Source organism: Alosa pseudoharengus, unplaced genomic scaffold, assembly GCF_046254945.1.
Source record: "Alosa pseudoharengus isolate Yale_2024_CS ecotype anadromous, Long Island Sound unplaced genomic scaffold, YU_APseudo_1.1 YU_APseudo_1.1_scf_13, whole genome shotgun sequence".
Classification (NCBI taxonomy): domain Eukaryota; kingdom Metazoa; phylum Chordata; class Actinopteri; order Clupeiformes; family Clupeidae; genus Alosa; species Alosa pseudoharengus.
This window is the reverse complement of record NW_027468598.1, coordinates 14202395-14222822: the sequence shown is the minus strand read 5'-3', so window position 1 is coordinate 14222822 and position 20428 is coordinate 14202395. Positions and strand designations below refer to the sequence as shown.

At 44.0% G+C, this 20428-nt stretch overlaps 1 protein-coding gene across 1 annotated transcript; it reads right to left on the bottom strand.

The window, feature by feature from the left end:
- Positions 1–741: 741 nt before the first annotated feature.
- On the bottom strand, positions 742–19580 carry LOC143121706 (myelin protein zero-like protein 2). The gene is made up of 5 exons (XM_076282249.1): positions 19358–19580; positions 6618–6787; positions 5371–5581; positions 3872–4037; positions 742–2514 (listed from the first exon to the last, which is right to left on the bottom strand). The coding sequence occupies exons 1-5, from the start codon at positions 19407–19409 to the stop codon at positions 2358–2360; spliced, it is 756 nt and encodes a 251-aa protein (XP_076138364.1). The 5' UTR covers positions 19410–19580; the 3' UTR covers positions 742–2357.
- Positions 19581–20428: the final 848 nt, after the last annotated feature.

The following is a 20428-nucleotide window of genomic DNA, read 5'->3' as shown; positions in this document are numbered from 1 at the left end:
ACACACACACACACACACACACACACACACACACATACACAAACACACACAGACACACACAGACACACAAACACATGTGCACACACACACACACACACACACACTCAAACAGATGAACAAACACAGACACACACAGAGTACTACAAGGACACACAGAGACAGACTCAAACAGACACACATACAGGCAGACAGATCATTGTGTTTCCACATGCCCACGAGCTATTCGTGCTTAGCTCGCACACACGCTTCCTTTTAAACAGGTCAAAATTGCTCTCTGTTTATTGTGGTTTGTATGGTTAGAGACTGATATGTAGCTTTCAAAGCTGCTGATAACTGAGTTAAGTGAAGAGATTTGGTTGCAATTGGACCTCTTCCTGTGGCACCGACATTAGAGGCTGTTTGACTGCTATGTGTGCTACTGTATGTGGCCTCAGGGGGAAGACAATTATCCCAGAGAGCCGGTGGCAAGACTGAGCCCAGTGGCCAGTGGCTCTACAGTGACACCTGCTGGTCATAGCTATGCATAAGGTGTGTAGGATTTTAACCACACTGCAGGCAGGTCGCTCAATCAGAATGTGCGCTGCGTTGACACAGATAACTTGAAGGTGTTACTATATTTGACGATTATGGCTGGCTTGATAGAAAATATACTGTTGTGATTCTCATGGCACAGAGGATGCATAGGTGTTTAGTAGATGTACAGTTAATTTAAAAACAATAAATGCACAGTGTAACTCAAAGTAACTTCTAAATCATTCTTTTTTATTATAAAAATCTACAATTCAATTTTACATTGGCATTTGGAAGAATACCATTCAGTGGAAAAAGGTGAAATATTTTAATAAAACAATAAAAAATATATCAACTTCATGTAGGACAATTGTCATTATGCTCCTATAACATCTTATATAAAGACATGTTAAAATTGTGTTAGTAGTTTTCACCACAGAGAGGTTGCAAGTTAACATGCATCAGTGAAAAGGGTTTTCAGACCAATGAGTGTGAGTGTGCCCAGTGGCCACCTCTACACGCACAAGGTGCAATCGACCCCAATTTTAAGTGTCAGCGGCTGAAGCCTTCAGAGCCACCCAATTCCCCATGACCCTTGACAGCCACAGGGAAAATACATTGAAGTGTCTAGTGATGAGCGTATATCAACACAGGAACAGTGTGTGTGTGTGTGTGTGACTGAGTGAGAGAGAGACAGAGACAGAGAGCGACTGAGCATGTGTGTGTGTGTGTGTGCGTATCTCTGAACAGTCAGATAATATGGAATGCCGCTCTTGATCTCCTCTATGGCAGGCATCAGACGATGCTGGGAATGTCTTGGCAGCGGAATGGCTGGCTTTTGGAATGGGCATGGAATTTTTGTTTTTTTCCATGGACCACAGAGGAAAGGCATTTGGGAAGGGTGTGGTGTGGCATGGTACTCAGTGTCTCAGGTACAGACGTGCCTCAGGCCAGTGAGGCTCACACATTGGATCTTTCAGATGCCGCAGAGAGATGTCGTCTTAGAGAGCAGCCCAGCCTTGAGTGGACTCACACCTACGACACCTCTCAGTGGGAGAGTGAGATAGGTAGGGCAAAGGTTAATACTTTGTGTAGGTGTCAGGCTTAACCATCTGTGGCGTTTGTGCTTGGTGGATGTCCCTCTGACAGACTGTGACTGTCAAACTGTTCAAATCGCTTTACAAGTCACATAATTCACTTGGCACCTGACACTCACTGAGTGCATGCCAAGGGATCTTTAAACAGTCAGCTGGCAATTTGAGTGCATGTCACTGTACATTCTTATAATGTAAAACAGTGTGAACAGTTAAACTTCAAAATAAATTTCAAAATCTTTCTCACATATAAGTGCAACATTATTATCTCTTGTCTTGGAATTTCATGATGCAGCTTCAGGCTTCCATTGGAAAACAGCTAGCTCTGCAATATGTTGTGGTAGACAATGTCAGTTATAAATAGTCATAAATACTTTATCTTTTAGTTTATATGCAGTGTGTTTTGAAGCTAAGCGCATGTGTTAACGCCTCTAAAAATGGCTGTATGATGGGGGCAGTTTATGTATATGTAATGTGTGGTTCTTACGCCACATTGATTTTGACTGTGTTTGGTCACTTGGCAGAGGCCTGCATCTCTGGCAGTGCATTTCCCATCTGTTCATCCCGGGTCGGCTTTCATCCCATTTTATCACGGCGGCCGCTCGGCAGGAGCGGGACAGCATGAAAAACAAATACTTCGGGATTCCTTGTAACATTCCTCCAGACACAAGTACTTAAGGATCCCATATTTCACTCTCGTCTTCGCTGTTTCCATACACTTGGTCTTGTCTGTTCAGGGGCTGCTGGTCGGTGTCAGTCTGAGTCTGAGCCTCCCTCTTCGTCTGAGCTCGGCTCCTCTTCCTCAGAGGAGCTGGACTCTGGAGTGCTCGGGCCCGAGATCATGCCATCGGAACTGTCAACTTCAAACGATTCCACTTCCACATAGAGGTGCACTGCTTTTGAAGGGTGGCTATTTGTTTTTACACGTGCATTTGCACACAGACAAGACACACACACACACAAAGACATACGACACACACACACACACACACACACAGTAAAAGACAGGGTCAAATTATGTGAGCGTAAACAGGAAATTCCTGTTGGAGGTTGTTGTGTAGCATTGTATGCAGCAAGTGTTCCAGAGCCTTCTTCCATGAAAAAGCTGAGAAAATCTTTGTGTTTCACGTCAGTGGGGTGAAAGAAAGTGCTCTCTCGAACAACAGCAGTATCTGTTGTTTTTTATGTCAGAATGTGTTCTGGAGTGATGTTACAAATTTGAAAGCACTGTTGTTCATAGAGAGCAGAGGCAAAACACTCAGAAAGGCCTGAAAACCCCAAACCATGAGGAAAATACAGAGGGAGAGAGAGAGAGAGAGAGAGAGAGAGGTGGAGGAAGAGAGATGGGAGAAGGAGACCATAAGACAAATGGCTTGTTCAACCTCAGCAGTAACAGAAACGTAACAAAAAAGGAAGTGCATTAACAGCAGCAGAGTCTTACTAAAGCACCAGCTACTTTTCCAGCCAGAGTTCATTTTGAAATATCAGCAGAATCTACCACGTCTTTGAAATGCGTTGAACATTGTTTGCTTATGCAATCCTGAGAAAAATGCCCTTGACTAAAACAAGATGTTCATAGCCCATTGGCTGCTTATGAGCGAGGGACAAGAAATCACCTTGAGGTGGCTCTCAACGCCCGCGCAGAACCTGAACAACCAAGGACAGCCGGTTGCTAGGTATCATTGGGTCAGGAAAGTTGCAGTGATTCGATAACCCCAAAAGCCGTATTAGTGTGTTAAAAAAGCATGGTACAATAACCTCAGAAATATTCAGACTTCACCTTGTGAATGTTGTTGTTTTTTTTCCATAAAAGCATATTTACAATTACATTTTTTTTTTTTTAAACAAAAACAAATCTCAGACAAACAAACAGAAAGGTGAAGCTGTTGAAGCTGTTGAAGCATGGCTTCCAGTAGGTATAGTGTGTATGAAAAATAAAACACTAAGGCACCATCAGCTCTTTAGCCTTTTTGTCCTCAACCTCGGAGTGGTCGGGTCGGGTCGGGTCTGGTCCACAGCTCGCCAATAACACCCATAAACCTCCATCAGAGAGCGTGTGACTGGTGCTTTAGTGAAATCCAAGTCCAAGAGGTGAGCACCATAACCCCCCCCCCCCCCACAGAGCTTGGGTGGAGTGGAGAGGAGGTGGGAGTGGGGGTGGGGGCAGTCAAAGATTAATAACTGCCCCCCACCACCACTACACACACACACACACCCACACACGCCAAACAGTCTCACCCCCCCTCGGCCTCTCAGCAGGCTCTCACCACATGGTAGGGTCCTTCCTTGTTTGTGGGAGCTCGCTGGCCCGATCGCGGTCCTGCCTCTTCTTGCGGCAGCGTCGGATGGAGAGCACCAGGATCAGCAGCACCATGATCAGAGCGATGGCCCCCAGGATGATCCCAGCCACCACCACGATCTCAGAGAAAGAGGCTGCAGCAGGAGAGAGAGAGGTGAGAGAGAGAGAGAGAGAGAGAGAGAGAGAGAGAGAGAGAGAGAGAGAGAGAGAGAGAGAGAAAGAAAGAGCAGGAGAGATGTCAGGGGCAGAGGGAAGAGAAGCAACAAATGACAAATCTGAAAAAACAAAATGGCTACAAACACTTCAGTGGACTGATGACTCCTTTGCTGTATATTTACACTCTAAAAAAAAAACACTAACATTACGGGCTGTATTTTGCATCCTGGCGCATGGCGTAAAACTTGTTTTTCCACCTAGCGCAAAGTTTAATTCCTTGTTTTGCACGTTTAATTTTTAAACGATGCACCCATGGGTGTGGCAAATTAACAACCTAGGGAGTGGCCTGGTGCATTGTCTAAAAATCGCTATTGTACACCTGGTCATAAGTCTATGGCGAGTTGTTTATATGTTATTTTAAGAGCACATTGTCAACAGTCATATTGGCCAGGTGCACGCACCATCCTTCTATCATTCATGAACGCACACCAGCGCACGTCCATGCAAAACATTACAAATTGCCTGATTACAATGGGAAACATAATTAGAATAAAGATATTACGAAATACTGTACATCTCATGATGAGTAGTTATTCACCATCATTTGCAAATTGGTAATGACGGTTAAAAGTGATTAGGGGAGAGGCGAGAAACCTGTATGGAGCACAGTCACGAGATATAAGCAACTCCTCTGCAGGATAAATGTTGTTTTGTTCAGTCATTTGAGCAATATTTGGGTAAGTGTTGCTTTTTTCAGCCTATGTTTTCGATGGTAACCCATTGTCAGTCAATAGTGAAAGTAACTGCATATAACTTGTCTTGTCGTTGACTGACACCTTGGTGAAGTTAGTTTCACTTTGCCAATGAGTTCAAATAATAGACGAGTGCAAATGCATGAAGGCTATGCTAGGTTTTAATAAAGCATGGTTTAGTGGAATGACTATTCCATATGGTCTCGCAAGCAGCCCTCATTCAAATGCGCATTTGCATGCATTTATTTGACATCACGCTTTGCGCCGTTAAAGGGAATGACAGATGTCATTCTCATTGGTTTAAATGATGTTACGCCCCAAACACATCAATATGACTGATTAAAAAACCTAGGAACACCTTGCTGCGCCATGCGCTCGACGTTTGATAACGAAACCCCTCCCAGTGTGGACTGGACATCATACTAAATTTGAATAAGCTTTTGACGAGTGACGATGCGCTTTAGAATGTCATGATAGGGCCCTACAACTCATTTCTCCCATGTAACAGTTCCTCCTGTGCAGTGGTCCTGAGAGAAAGTCTTCATGAGCAGAGACTGACCTGTGTGGACGACCGTGAGCTTCACTGTGCCCGGGTTCCCATGCACGTCAGGCGGGTTCTTCACCTGGCAGCTGAATGTTCCGTTGAAGGTGAACTTGACCTCGCTGATGATGATGGAAGCGTCGCCAGCCATGACGTCCCCGGCCCACTGAGCCTTTTTGCGGAAGCGCCCGTCAGATGGGGGGTAGGGCTTCACCTGGTAGTAGAACACCTGGGCCAAGAACAGGTAGAGGGTCAGTGTGCATGTGTGTGTGTGTGCAGTGTGTGTGTGTGTGTGTGTGTGTGTGTGTGTGTGTGTGTGTGCGTGTGTGCGTGTGTGTGTGCGTGTGTGTGTGTGTGGCAGAGAGAGAGCACATGTGTGTCATCTAGCTATTTCCCATCTTCATCTGTCTTATTCCTCATTTGTACCACTGTTTTCACCTCTGTTTTCCATTGGATGATCCCCCCTTCTCCTGTAATGGCCTTAGGAACCCCCTCTCCCTAGAGCTCAGGCTGGTGTCATGCAAACCATCCCAAACGCTGAAGTGAGGCATTACCAGTATTTGCCCAGCCACGGAATTTGGGATTCATCAGCCATTCAAAGTGGCTACCCCTTTATGGTCAAAGTGTGTAAACTCATGCCAACTTTTCCTTCATGTTTATAGACAACAGCAGTGCTGTCGGTACTGTATTTTACCAACAACAACAAAAAAAGTCAGAATTACATTCATTAGTCACATTCATGATAAGGATTAATGGAATTTAGTCAAATGCAATAAGAACTAAAAAAGTTAAAGAAATTCAACTTATAATACTTATATTGTTAACACAAAACATAAAAAAAAAACAGAAAACATTGTCCTTTTCCATCATTTGTCTGTTTTCTAGAAATTTAAACAAGACCCTTATCAACCAAGAATCAAGCGTATCTCTTCCTGCTGTGACTTACCGCACATAACAGATGGTCCCCTGTGTCCCCCATCCACCCTTATCTGACCACTCTGACTCAGTCTAAACTCGGACATTGATTTGACCATGCGGGGAGTAGAGTGCTTTTTACAAGTGTTCCATTTTACATTGATCATTTAATCACTAAGTAGGTGGACATCTAGAGATAATCCTTTGTGACAAGAGAAATTCAAGCTATTTGCGTTCGCAACAAAGTGTTTCTGCAGCACAATTCTAAATGTATATCTGTATTATAATTAAAACAAATATAATAAATATAAACAAATTGTTTGTCTAGCACCCATCTCTCGCTCCCTTACCGACTCATCGTGACCGGGGCCGAGGGGCCGGAACGTCCAGGACACGGTGAGCAGAGTTGGGTTGATGTTCTCCTTGCTCTCGAACGTGCACTTGAGCCGCACGTCGGTGCCATTGACCGCCTCCTGCTCGCCAGACGTGTACACACGCATCCCCACCGCCAGCCGCAGGCCTACAGGACACAGAGGAGGAGAGGTCACACACACACATGGTCACTCAAGATGAACCAGCAATCACAGATGACAACACTAAACCACTGTTACATACATTCAAATATATACATTTAAATGGACACATTTACATTTGGAGTTGTGCTTGCTTTAGTCAAGATAGCGTTTTCATATTTCAAAGCACACATCCAGTGTACGGTCATTTGAAGACACTTTCTGTCTGACAGAATGTAAATCGGTGACAAACAACATATGCTTGGTTTCTTTGAAATGGGGCAGGTGACAGATTATAGACTACACAGAAGCACAGCACCCTAACTCCCTAACACCCAATAACATTTAGTGGTTATGACAAGGGCCTGTAAGGGGTATTTGGGTTATCATTCTAAAAAAAACTCCTTTAAGGTCCTAGAAACTTGTGTAAGCAATATAAGCGGATGCCTTTACATTGCTGAAAATGAACCCTGCAGAACCCAAAGAACTCAAGGGTTCCTCTCTGGGAGAACAATCATGCCTAAGAGTGTTATGGATCCTCTTACAGCAAAGCGACAATACCCCAGGACTAAGAGGATTTGGGATGAGGTTGTTTGTGTGTGTGTGTGTGTGTGTGTGTGTGTGTGTGTGTGTGTGTGTGTGTGTGTGCGTGCGCATGCGTCTGTAGATTTACAGGGACGAGCCAGCTTTAAGCCAGTAGGACACCTAGTACCGATACTGATTTCGCTGCAGGGTCCTGGGCCTTAGGTTGTTGGCAGCATGCATGGCTGACTGAGCTGTCAGACCGCTGAGAAACAGTCAACCATCAGGTTGGTGCAGTAATGCCCATGGCAAAGTGCAAGAGCAATTTCACACGGGAGTTACGTAAAGGTAAACCATGAAGGTTTTTCACGAAAACATGCTGCTATACCCAGTGACAGTCTTCAAGTGTTCTGTGTGTCTTGACTATTTTTGTAATGTGTGTGGTGTGTGTGTGTGTGCGTGCGGGGTCGGGGACAACGATCGGGAGGAAATGTGTCTTTTTAGTGTCTATCTTTATTAATGCTTTCCTTCATTGACAATCAAGATCATGCATTCAAAACAAAACAACTACACACAAAGTTATTAATTCATGTAAATTCAACCAACTACACACAAAGGAGTTATTAACACATGTACATTCAATCAACATCAGATCCAAGGGGTTGGGAGGAGGAAAATGTCACATGGAACCACAGTGTGAGAATAAAGATTTACTGTCGGCATGTTAATTGCAGTGGAATAATAAGCAAACTTTCACACAATGGTGCTCAGAGGAAGGCCGTTAGAGAGTGGATCATTTCGACGAGAGAGAAACCAGGCCGCTCTGTGCCAGCAGAGAAAAACAAGACAGTAATGAGCCAAAAAGCCAGCTGAAGAGAGAATAATATGACAAAGCTTATCTCGCTCTTGGATTCACAGTGAGGCTGGTGGGAGGTGGCAGGGGAGAGACGTATGTGTGTTTTGTGTCTTAAACCGCTGAAAGCAGACAGCATGAGGCCAAACCAATCATTCTGAATACATTTGAATGTTTAAAACTTGGCCTTTTTCGTTATCATTTTGTTAAGGTGAACAGAGAACGTTGGGGAATGTTGGGGCTTGGGAGTGCCCCCACCTCCCAAAAGACCCATTAATAAAGCTGGATATTCATTACAGTAGTGCACCATGTAATGAGTGAGTGGATATTCCAGAGGGGTTGTAGATTGATGGAACCTGAAGGAGGAGTGCTTTCTGACTCAAAAGTGCCCAAATGTGTGTTTGATGGTGTATGTATACAAACTATTTCACAATTATATAAGCAAACACAGAGTGAACAGTTTTTGTGAGCCCAGATTTGTTTTGGCCAAAAACCAAAGTTGCCCCTCCAACCCAGCACCCCCCCCCCCCCCACACACACACACACACACACACACCACCACCACCCACTGGCACCTCTAAGCAGATCTGGCTGAGCTGAAAGGTCAGCGTAGCATGATGGACAAAGGAGCCGAGTGATACGCAGCCAAGCCCCACAGCTGCTTTTAGTCAGTCAGTCAGGGCCCACATCAGTAAGAGATAGCACCTAGAGGACCAATCCAACGTTACACGTCAGCGCTGGGAGCACGTTTAACACCGCTGGTGTTGACTACCAACAGACACGTGTCAACATTCACAATTTTCAGCGTGCATGTGATTATACACTAGCCTAGAAATCTAGACGCACCCTAGCGGCGGCAAATTAATTTGCTCAGCCTGTACGTCTAGTATCGAACCATAGGAATTTATATTGGCTTAACACCGTGGATGTTCTCCAATCACAGCGCTCTATTTCGTTAGAGAGTCTTAAGGCGGGCTTAACAGGATAACGACATCCTGCGACGGTGAACAACAAGGAAGGTGGCTATGGCGAACGAAGATCGGTTGTTTGAATCGGCGTCAACTTTGGAGGAGTTGGACTTGTGCTTTTCGTAGAGCAACACAATGCACTTAAGTCATTCCTTTCGAAGAAGGATGTATTTGCCGTTTTGCCGACCGGATACGGATATGGTCGTAGCGCTGGCCTATTGCATGCCTAGGCAGTTTGAAAGACAATTATCTGCCCGGCCCTTGGATTAAGCAGGTGAATGATTCGATTCCAGACTATACATTTCAATGATATAGGATGGCCCGCCAGGCTAATTATACACCACACCTGCTACACTAACAATGACTTCACAATGAGATATATATATATATATATATAAGTATATATACTTTTTTGATCCCGTGAGGGAAATTTGGTCTCTGCATTTAACCCAATCGGTGAATTAGTGAAACACAAACAGCACACAGTGAACACACAGTGAGGTGAAGCACACACTAATCCCGGCGCAGTGAGCTGCCTGCTACAACGGCGGCTCTCGGGGAGCAGTGAGGGGTTAGGTGCCTTGCTCAAGGGCACTTCAGCCGCGGCCCACTGGTCGGGGCTCGAACCGGCAACCCTCCGGTTACAAGTCCAGAGTGCTAACCAGTGGGCCACGGATCTCAGTATGTTTACAGCATACATCATTTTGAATGCATTAGGACTCATAGTAAATATTTGCACGGATTTTGTTAGGAGAAAAAAAGAACGTTTTAAGTCTTTAAGTGGAGGATCTGCTTTCAAAGTTTAGTCTAAGGTTTATGTCTGGGCTTAATCCTGGATTAAGGTTCGTCTAAAAATCCCCGTCTGGAAAATTACTATTTGTTGTGGGTAAAAAAGGTCACTCTGAAGAATTTGTCATATAACCATCAGTATTATTCATGAGCAATAGGAGATACAATCAATGATCAGCCCCATATACTGTATGATGCAGTAGGTTCTAGTGGAATCTAAGGGGCCGGTATCTACAAGGTATTTCATTACTGTACCTTATCACACATTACCTACTTCCTGGCTCTACAGCAATCATAGAACGTTCCCTGTGATGAATGAGGCTGCATGGCTATTGTGAACCAGTTCCTGCGACATCGAAAGCTAATATTCTTCCTCCTCTCGGGTAATAATACATCATGCCTACTGTTTACAGAACTGCTTTAGTGTAAAATCGTGAAAAAAAGTGAAAAATCGCAAGTATCATTCATTTGTGGAATTAGAGTCATTATGTGGAGCTGGATTAGTGTAAAACATTTTAAAATAATGCAAACAAACTAACAGTCAAACAAATTATATGTGTGAATATGATCCTCTCAGCTTGAGGAGAATAGACCCTCTTGTAACTGGCGGTCAGAGTTCCTGCCCCCTTCACAATCACCCATGAGCAGGGCTCGACTCAATGCTGCTCCATTTCCTTTGATATCAAAGGACCCCTTTTTCCCATGCTGTCAAAGGCCCCCGACACATGCTTACTCTGTCCAGGTGCTCCACGCAGTTAAGGTTGTCATATTTGCACAGCCGGGGGGTGTGTGTGTGTGTGTGTGTGTGTGTGTGTGTGTGTGTGTGTGTGTGTGTGTGTGTGTGTGTGTGTGTGTGTGTGTGTGTGTGTGTGTGTGTGTGCGCACATGTGTGTGTATGTTTGGTGTATACACTTGCATGCCACCCCACAGTCTGTCAGAATGCCCTAAACAATGCTCCTCTGCATGATTGAATGGCTGAGTGTTTGTGCTCGGCCTACGCAGTGTAAACTTTATCTTTCCCATTGTTTATGTGGTGTCATGGGGTCAGGGCTTTTTTTCCCAAGGCAAAGACACAAAGCAATGGCCTATACCTCCAGACCAAAACCTATTACACAGTGTTGGTCGTAGGTATGATCATAATTCTTTGAAATTGTTATGGTTACATTGTCCCTTTCAAGGAAGCCATACAGTCCCAGTGGTGCATCTTATCCGATACTGTAATTAAATTGTATTAACTGCATTTGAGCCAAACAAGGATGGTAGCCTCTTACTCACTTCTACTAAACATTAAGAGCCCCATGAAGCCTAAAGACTGGTCATGGCTTTATGATATGCATAAAACCAATGGAATTTACAAGTAGTGTACAATCCGGTGTATGTAAGTCTGGGGTGGAGAGTAGGTGGGGGCATGAGGAGACACCCCCCCTCGCCGCTCCACGTCTGGACCTATAATTTCAAGAACTCCCACTGGAATTCTCAGAAATCCAATCAACAGACGACGGCGCCTCCACAAAAGACATTCTAGGGGGCTGCAAGTAGGAGTCTGTGTGTGTGTGTGTGTGTGTGTGTGTGTGTGTGTGTGTGTGTGTGCGTGCGTGCGTGTGTTGGGGTGGGGTGGGGTGGAGGTAAGAAGTTTTTCAGCGGCCGATAACAGCACAATGTACAGTGCTGCACGGAACGATATAGGTCAGTCCTCGCATGTTTGTTTGTCCTGTGACCTCACTCCTGGACTTCTGGGGGGAAAAAACAGCTGTGGAGCTTGTGAGGGAAGCGGGGAGGGTTATCTGCAAGAAAAAGAGTTTCCTGTGACTCCACATTTACACACCCCACCCCACTCCCGCCCCCATCTGAGATGGTGGATACTCTCATCACCCTGGGAGACGAAGAGATAAATCCCCCACCCCCATCTCACCCTAGTCTCTAATGTGTCTTAGCGCAGAGTGCTGAAACTTCAGACAATTGTTTTTCTGTTGTTTTGCTTGGTTTTGTTTCTTCCTCCCGCTGTCTCTTGTCATCCATCACAGGGTAATTCCTCAGAAGCAGAAGAGCCGTCGCTGAAAGTGCTCGGACAAATGAACTCAGAGCGGAGGAGAGATCTATCAGGGGTGGAAGGGGAGAGCAGAGAGAGCGATAAGCATCGCTGCTGCTTCTGGACTAATGACCAACTCTAAGAGCAGACGACTCAAGCTCAGAAAGAGTCCGTCTTGACAAACTTCAGACCGTCCATTTTATGGGAGGGTAATCGTACTCAAGACCCCCTTTGCTGCCCCCCCCCCCCCCAATACACACACACACACACACACACACACACACACACACACACATACGCAACACCCCCCATTCCAAAAAGGCCATGCCCCCTTCCGTGTGCATCCATCACGCATGCAAGTGTAGGGAGCCCAGAGAGGGGAGGATGTGTGTCGAGACGCTGGGATTTACGAGACGGAGAGTGAGGGCTTAACTTGCTCAGAGTCTGCATACGTACAGAACGTACGCACAGTCAAGTCTCCTTCCCAGAGGCCCCAAAATAACAAACACACACACACACACGCGCGCACACACACACACACGCACACACGCGCGCGCGCGCGCGCGCACGCAACAACAAACCACACACACGTGCTAAAAGCCCAGTAGTTGAAAGGCTAAAGAAGGATTACCGGTACTGCTACCTCTGCCAGTACAATGCATTAAGCTACTGACACCAACCCTATATGATGAAGATAGTCTAGCCTGCAGCAAATCCAAAGTCCCAGGCTTTTTTTTACTGATTGAAGAAGCTTATAACACGTGGGACAAGCTGTGTAAAATCACCAATGTGAGCAAGGCAAGGCTTTTATGACTTATGCACTCTTGTGATTGATCAGGCCAAAAAGTGTTGAAGTAGCAAAACAGTCTTCTCTGCCAATTAGGGTAATGATGATCATTACCATTTCCAGAAGAGAAAAGAGCCATGAATGATGCATTTGTCTCTCATTTGTATGTCTCTACACAGAATTAGCATAGAATTAGCACGGCTAACTGGTTCTCCAGGAATTTTGTGAAAATATGTGTCTTTTTGTATCTCAACACGCTTGGAGAGTGGAAGCAACGGTTGTCAGAGTAAAAGTTTCAGTGAAAACAGAGTCAGGGAAGGAGAATTAGAGGTACAGGCCGAGAACAAAGATTGAGAGTTACAAAGGCCGAGATGCCAGCGATTGTATCTCTGCACAACGCTGAAGCAGGCGCACAAAACTCAAGATGCCAGCGAACTGTGTTTGTTTGTCTGTCTACCTCAGGGGTTCGTTTGTGGTCTGAGCCTTTGATTTCCAACTTCGCCACACCCAAGAATGTCCTTTGGGACTGTTCCAATGGTTTCCTATTAGTGGTAAGCTATTCTATGAGAGGATATGAAATTAAAACATCAGAAAAAACAGTGTTGTAATTCTACAGTAGATAAGTGTAAAACAGCAGACTTTGTCCTCGTTCAAGTTGGGAGATGGCCTGCAAAGGAGTGTTTGCTTATAAATATGTGTTTCCTGCATGAAACGCAAACCTCCAGTCCAGGAGAAGCTTAGAATGTTTTTCTTAAACATGCCGTCCAAGCCAGCACCGGCCAGCAGTTTACACTCACTAAAACGATCACTCGCTCAAAGTTTCCATGCTTCACTGCCCACGTAAAGTAAATTGTTGATTTTTGTGTTTTATATTTGGGAGGCTCCATTGGATGTTCCATCACGGAGGGCCTTGAAAAGTGCACAAAAACAACCAATCAACACCTCTCTCTGCTGGGAAGCAGGAAACTGTGTTCATTAGGGGCATTTTGCTAAATGATGCCCCCTTTGAAAAGGACCAAAAGAGGAAACCTGACTCGCCTTCTTAGGGTGATGGACCGGGAGAGAAACATGCTTGCCAAGTCTTCAACACAAAGACTCAGGGGGATGACAAAGAGTCTCTTTTTACGCTTCTGTTTTTTTTTTTTGCACAGACAGACATGGATAAAGTTTGAGAATAGCTGCAGCTTTTCATGGAACAGGGAGAGGGAGTTCAGATAACTAGACTGGAGAGAGAGAGAGTGACTGAGAGAGAGGAAGAGAAAGAGGAAAAGAAAGAGATAGAGAGAGACGACTAGGTTCAAATACAGGGAGTTCTGAAAAATATCACTGAGAGTCGGGGAAAGCGAGTCTGGCGGTCTACTGTTCAAAAAAGGGAGACGCCACATCTCAAAATATTCCACTTTTTTCACTTAAAAGGGAACGAAGCCTCTCCAGCATGCAGTCACTCCCACCCACACATGCTCACACATACAGACACACAAGCATAAACATAAACACACACACACACACACACACACACACACACACACACATACACACACAAACAGACACACACACACACACACATACACACACAAACAGACACACACACACACACACACACATTAATAGAAACATCCAAGTGCCAGAAAAGACGAGTATTGCAACTTTGGTTGAACAACCAAAGACTCAATATCTTTAACTGACACTGAGGTCCAGCCGAAGTCTGCCTAATGCTTCAAATCCCCTCGCACTTTTCTCTCTTTCTTCTCACGGAAGCATTTCAATAACCTATCGGCAAATTCAAGACTGAACTTGACGCATAGCCCTGCCTGATCGCAGGATAAAGGATGATCACAGTGCAGGATTTAGCTTTAGGGTTTGGAGATAATCTGAGACTACCAGGCAGATACACACACACACACACACACACAAGCACATAACCGCTTGTTCAAGGGGGTTCGTTCTTGCATGCATGCAACTTTCTTTCAGGGTGTAAGCTGATATTTTTTGCATGAGCAGCCCACCCCCCACCCCCCTCCTCCAGATATATACATTTATGAGAAACAAGCAACATGGGTTGCATGAATATGCAAAGCAGTTTCTCTAGGAACGATGGTTGTTGTCTGGGGAAAGTCAGAGGCACTGGAGACCATTCCATCATGCTGACCAACTCCCCTGTGCATCGTCCCCTGTGCTGATAGGGTGCTTCTTCATATTCACTGATTCTGCACTGATAAAGATGAGCACTCATTCATGTTGTCTGCTGCTCCGCAAGACTCCCGACATCCCAGTCTGGCACTGGAGTAGAAAGCAACAGCAGCAGCAGTGTGGACAGAGAGAGAGAGAGAGAGGACAGAGATAAAGAACAGAGAGAGAGAGAGAGTGAGAGAACAGATAGATAGAGAGAGAGGGCAGAAAGAGAGAGAGAGAACAGAGATAGAGAGAAAGAGAGATAGAGAACTGATGGATAGAGAGATATAGAGAGAGAAGACACAGAGAAATAGAAAGAGTGTCTAAAACACACGTCAAACTTCAGTGCTGGATGATGGACTACTGCCTGCACAGTGTTGGGTAAGTGACCAGCAGACTTCGGGGAACCGTGAAAAATAGATACAATTGCAACACAATGGCCTGACTTCCCAATGAGAGACATTCACAACAATGTTGCCAAACAATAGCCTTCTTAATATACACAAGAGCCTGATAACCACAATATCTTTATTCAAGTCAGAAAATACTTTCACAAGGTAAAATGTCAGTTAGTCCAACTACCGACAATCTTTCCCAGGCCTACTTGAAGTTTAAGCCTATCTGTCACCATAAAATAGCCACGCTGGACAGATTACCCCCCTCTGATAGGCAGAAAGTGAAGTGGACTGACTTCAGGCTGGTCTTAAAAGATCATCCCACTGGACTGTCCATTGATCTGAGGGATGTAGATCGATTTATCACTTCTCCAGCTCCACGGATGAGAATAGTGAGTCCACATCGATTCAGAATATGACAATAATCTGCTACGGTGTGGTTCTTAGTTTAGAGCGTATATCGTTCAGTAGGAACACTTTGCGGGAGTTGAGATGTAATCACTGGATGACAAACACAAACAAAGTCAATCTGTTTTGTTGTCCACATTTTTGTGATAGACAATAGGCAATACTGTTGTCTGACTAACTCGTTCAGTGTGAGCATTCTAATGGATGAGGGGAGATCGATCGCAGACAACAAACAGACATGGACAACTGTTGTAATGCTTGGGCTGGCAAGTAACTGAACAATCTGTTAGTGGTAGTCTTGATTAAAATACTACTTCTATGTGCCAGTGAATGTAAGTAGAGCTTCAGACAGGGGTAAAGCACTATAGCACAATCTGTGGCCATATGCGACAGGCAGGATGACTGGATTCCATGAACTTGTGTCCCATGTGTATTAAACAGCACCAGCTGTGAGGGACAATAATTGTTTCAGGTTTCAGGAAAACACAGTACGCAGCCCACTCCCTACTTCCACTGAGTGTAGCTATAAAAATAGTGAGAAGAAATTTCAATTCAAGGTCAAACGGTTCAAACACCATAGACCAGTTTCCTGGGCATGGTTTAAGCCTAGTCTAGAGTGAAAGCTCTTTTTTTATGGCGTTCTTCACTGAAGTTAGTTTAGTCTAGGACTCGGACTAGTCCACTAGTGCCAAACAACCAAACATATGCGACAAAAAGGACATTCCATGATGGTAAACATTAACATATCAATACTGTATCTTTTATGTTTTGGGTTATCTCATTCTACACTGTACTCCATCACTGCAGCGAAGTTCAGAGGAAAGAGTAAACAAAATATGCACGTCAGGGTCCTATTCGCCACGTCGGGACTTATTTTACGATAATGACCGGCGTTCTACACATTATCCCTTACATAATTACTAGGAAATTGAATCTTTGTAGATTAAGCAGAATGCTGTAGATGAGTCAAAATGCTGGAATGTATCCCACGTCGCTTAATCGCACGGATGGGCACTGATAGGTACTTAATATCATGGGAAAATGAATGTCCTTCATTTCTCAGACAATATCCAGAGTGGTCACTGAGACAGGAAACATTAAAAAGCAATGAATCCATCAACATCTCAACATTTTTCTTCTGGGGGGCAGCACATGTATCATGGAAAAGTAACTGGCAGCCCGTCAGGTTGTCCTTTTTGTAGACTGATCTGGCGCTTTCTTCCAAACCCCTCAACAGGGATCTGGGCATGAGTCAGCTGAGGTGACTGGAATTGCCCCATCCCTCTCTTTTCCTCCCAGTTCCCAAATATGTTCAGGCACGCACAACAATTCCCTCAAGGCTTACTGTTTACAGTAAAACTAATCAACTAAGCATAACGTATCTGTAAAGAAAAAAGATGCCCAGTACTTCTGTGTTTGATTTCTCACTATCTAGTTTGGTTAATTTTGTCTTTCTATCTGTATTTCTTTTAAAATGAGCTCAATATATATGAATACCTATGAATGATGTATGACAGTGGTTCTCAAATAACTTTTCACAATAAGTACCACCTCAGAACACAATTGACCCTCAAAGTATCACCATTATGATATCATGGTATCATTAAAATACAGTACCCTAGGCCAGTTTAACTACATTGTATTGTATATTACATTATACATACTGTTTTCCCTCTTGTTTCAATGAAGACAAAAACTAGTTTAAATGTAACTTCTGTGGTTTTTATTATTTTTGATATAATTTGAAGTGATGTTTTTTCATAAAGACAAAATAATCTCAGAGACTACCAGAGTACCACTAGAGAGTGTCTGCGTACCACAGTTTGAGAATCACTGATGTATGAAGATGTGACATTGCTTCACATTTATGACATTTTAAACCGCTCATTGACAACACCATAAGAGTCTTTTCTGAATTCCAATGAACAGAAATGCAGGGCTGTTGTACCCAGATGGAACTTCACTTTCCCCTAAATGTCAATCTAATATGACTTATTAGGGAGTGTCTGTAAATGTGCCTCCTATTCTGTATAAAATGTGTGTGTGTGTGTGTGTGTGTGTGTGTGTGTGTGTGTGTGTGTGTGTGTGTGAGAGAGACTGAGTGAGAGAGATAGATAGAGAAAGAGAGAGGGAGGGAGGGAGGGAGAGAGCGAGAGACTGTTTAGCAACTTACAGTACAGACTCCCAGTGTGTCTATTTAGGCAAGTCTACACATGCACAGTTGTGTGAGCCACTCAAGACCGGTCCTGGTTATAGGCATCTTTACAAAGAGCAGAATGTTGGAGGTTGCTTCAGGGTTAGATAAAAGTTTCCTGAGAAACTTCCTGAAGAACCCTGATCACGGAGTTTTTCAGATACTGATATTATATGCCTCTTTAGATGCACTCTGTTCACACAAACGGTGTGTTTATCACCTTTGACATCTGTAAGAGCACGCCCAAAATACCCCAACATGTTCTAACTGAACTTCCCTCGTAAAAGTGCGAGTCGAAATCATTTGACCCCATTGAAAAGTGTCAGGCGTGGTTCACAATTAACAAGAGTCCGGAGAAAATCGTTTCTTACCAACCACGACACTGGGATTAACAACAAACGGGAAGGGCACGGTGGTATCATGTCATCACACAGTTGATGATAAACTTCGACCAGTCCAAGAACCTGTAGGTTAACATTTTAGTGCTCTGTCGTGGTTGTTAAGGAACTTCTGTTGCTTTCAGTAAACTTCCTTGTCAAGAACTATAGGAGGAAGAAGTTAAACGCTGCGAGGGCATAATGTGAATCACGTTTTGGCCAGAGCTGAGAGGATATGGCAACAATAGCAACGGCGCAGAAAATCAGTGGGGCACAACAATATGTTGATGTGCTTAGCGCGTATGCTCACGCATATATATCGCGCTGCTTGCACTTTCACGTTTAAGCCACTTAACGCATCGACATGATCATCATCGCGATTAAATCAAGGTTATATAACGTCATCATCATCTGACAATCATCTTTGTCCGAGTGATCTTTCCTTACAACCCATTTCACCATAAGACGTGTCCAATAGAATATGAGCACAACTCACACATCCTGTAAATGCGAATTCTCACCCAAGGGGAAGAGTACTGTCTTGCCAACATTAATTATGCGGGAAACAAATGTTGGGTCGGGGGGAAACAGCTGGAGTCTTCGGACCAGCATCTTTTACATGTTTTTTTCGAGAGGCACACAATTGTGGCAAACAATATATCAAAAGCAGGAAAAAAGACATTAGGTTGCTTGGCAGACTGAGACAATACACCTTTGATCAGTTCCGTTTAACTCACAGGAGTCTCTAATAAAATTGCGTAAATGTCGTGCGTACATCACAAGGCTCTGCGGACCAAACCGGTGTGCCAGCTTTCCTTTTACGCACGTCGCGCATTAGTGTCCCATAAAGTTAACAGGTCAGAGGGGAGCACGGACATATTTCCTTAATTCATTTTGTAGTCTGCTCCCAAAAAGACATGACATATTTTCATGGAAATTACAAACTACAAAGGAAGCCATACTATAAAACCAAATGTCCCATCAAAATACCAATTGACACAGGGGTATTTCAATATCAAAATAGATACCTTTCAAAAATAGTGACTATGTCCTCAATAGCAAAGAATTTGTTCTTAACACCCACCTGAAGCTGCGAGTCCAAACAGGACTAGAACTTGTAGCCGATTTACGCACATGAGGCAACAGAGTACCGAATCGAAGACGCACTAAGGGATATATCCTCAACTCAGGTATATCCTCAACTCAGGTATATCTGAGTTTAGCACTACAACTCCTTTGATCGACTACACGCAGCGTCTATCCCAGACAAAAATTCCACCACGACTAGTCCGGGACCACCTCTTGGCACCTGAACTGTGGGAGGACACCTTGGCTCCGTTTCGCTGGCATTGCTGACATCACATGGAGGAAAAGGAAGGAGGAATGGCGCAAATACATACCTTGACAATGGGACACTCTGGCGGTCTTCAAAGAGAAGTGCAGTTATATGGTTCATCAAAAACTTACAATGACTCATATTGTATTATTACCAAGCTACTGGAATATGTTTCAAGCCCTTTAACTCAACAGGTGGAACAAGATATATGTCACCAAGGGTCCATTTGACAGAGGGGGGCAAGTTACACATATTGGTCTTATAAAGTCTTGCATTTAGCAAAACACCAATACCATATGAAGGCGATATTCTAATGTAAGATATGCCTAAATATATGGCCTTTGTTATATATATTTAAAAAAGTACTGGCTCCCCCATCTTATCCTAACAGTTTATCCTCAAAGCTCCTTAGCCCATCATTACTAATTCAACTTTGCCTTGAATCCACTGCAGGGGCTACTGTGTGGAGGCTGTTTGATTGTTAATACAAATGAATTAAAGCCATTTAAAAAAAAATAAGAGGCTGAATGAGTTAATCAGTCTGAGTCTGAAAATCCAAGGAAGCACACTAAGAAACACATGGTGTATGTAATGACAAGGACCATCTGGGACAGGAGAAGGGGTACACTACAGTATACCATCAAAGCTTTTAGATTGAACATAGCAGGGTCATTTGTAGAGGCTTTAAGGATTTCCCTGTGGGAATGAGATAAAGCACTTTAATTCTTTTTTGCCAAAGAGCATAGAGATGAATTGGGATTAGCACCTCATTTAATCCAACAGATTGAGTATGCAGTGGTTGCACATTTATCAGTCAAA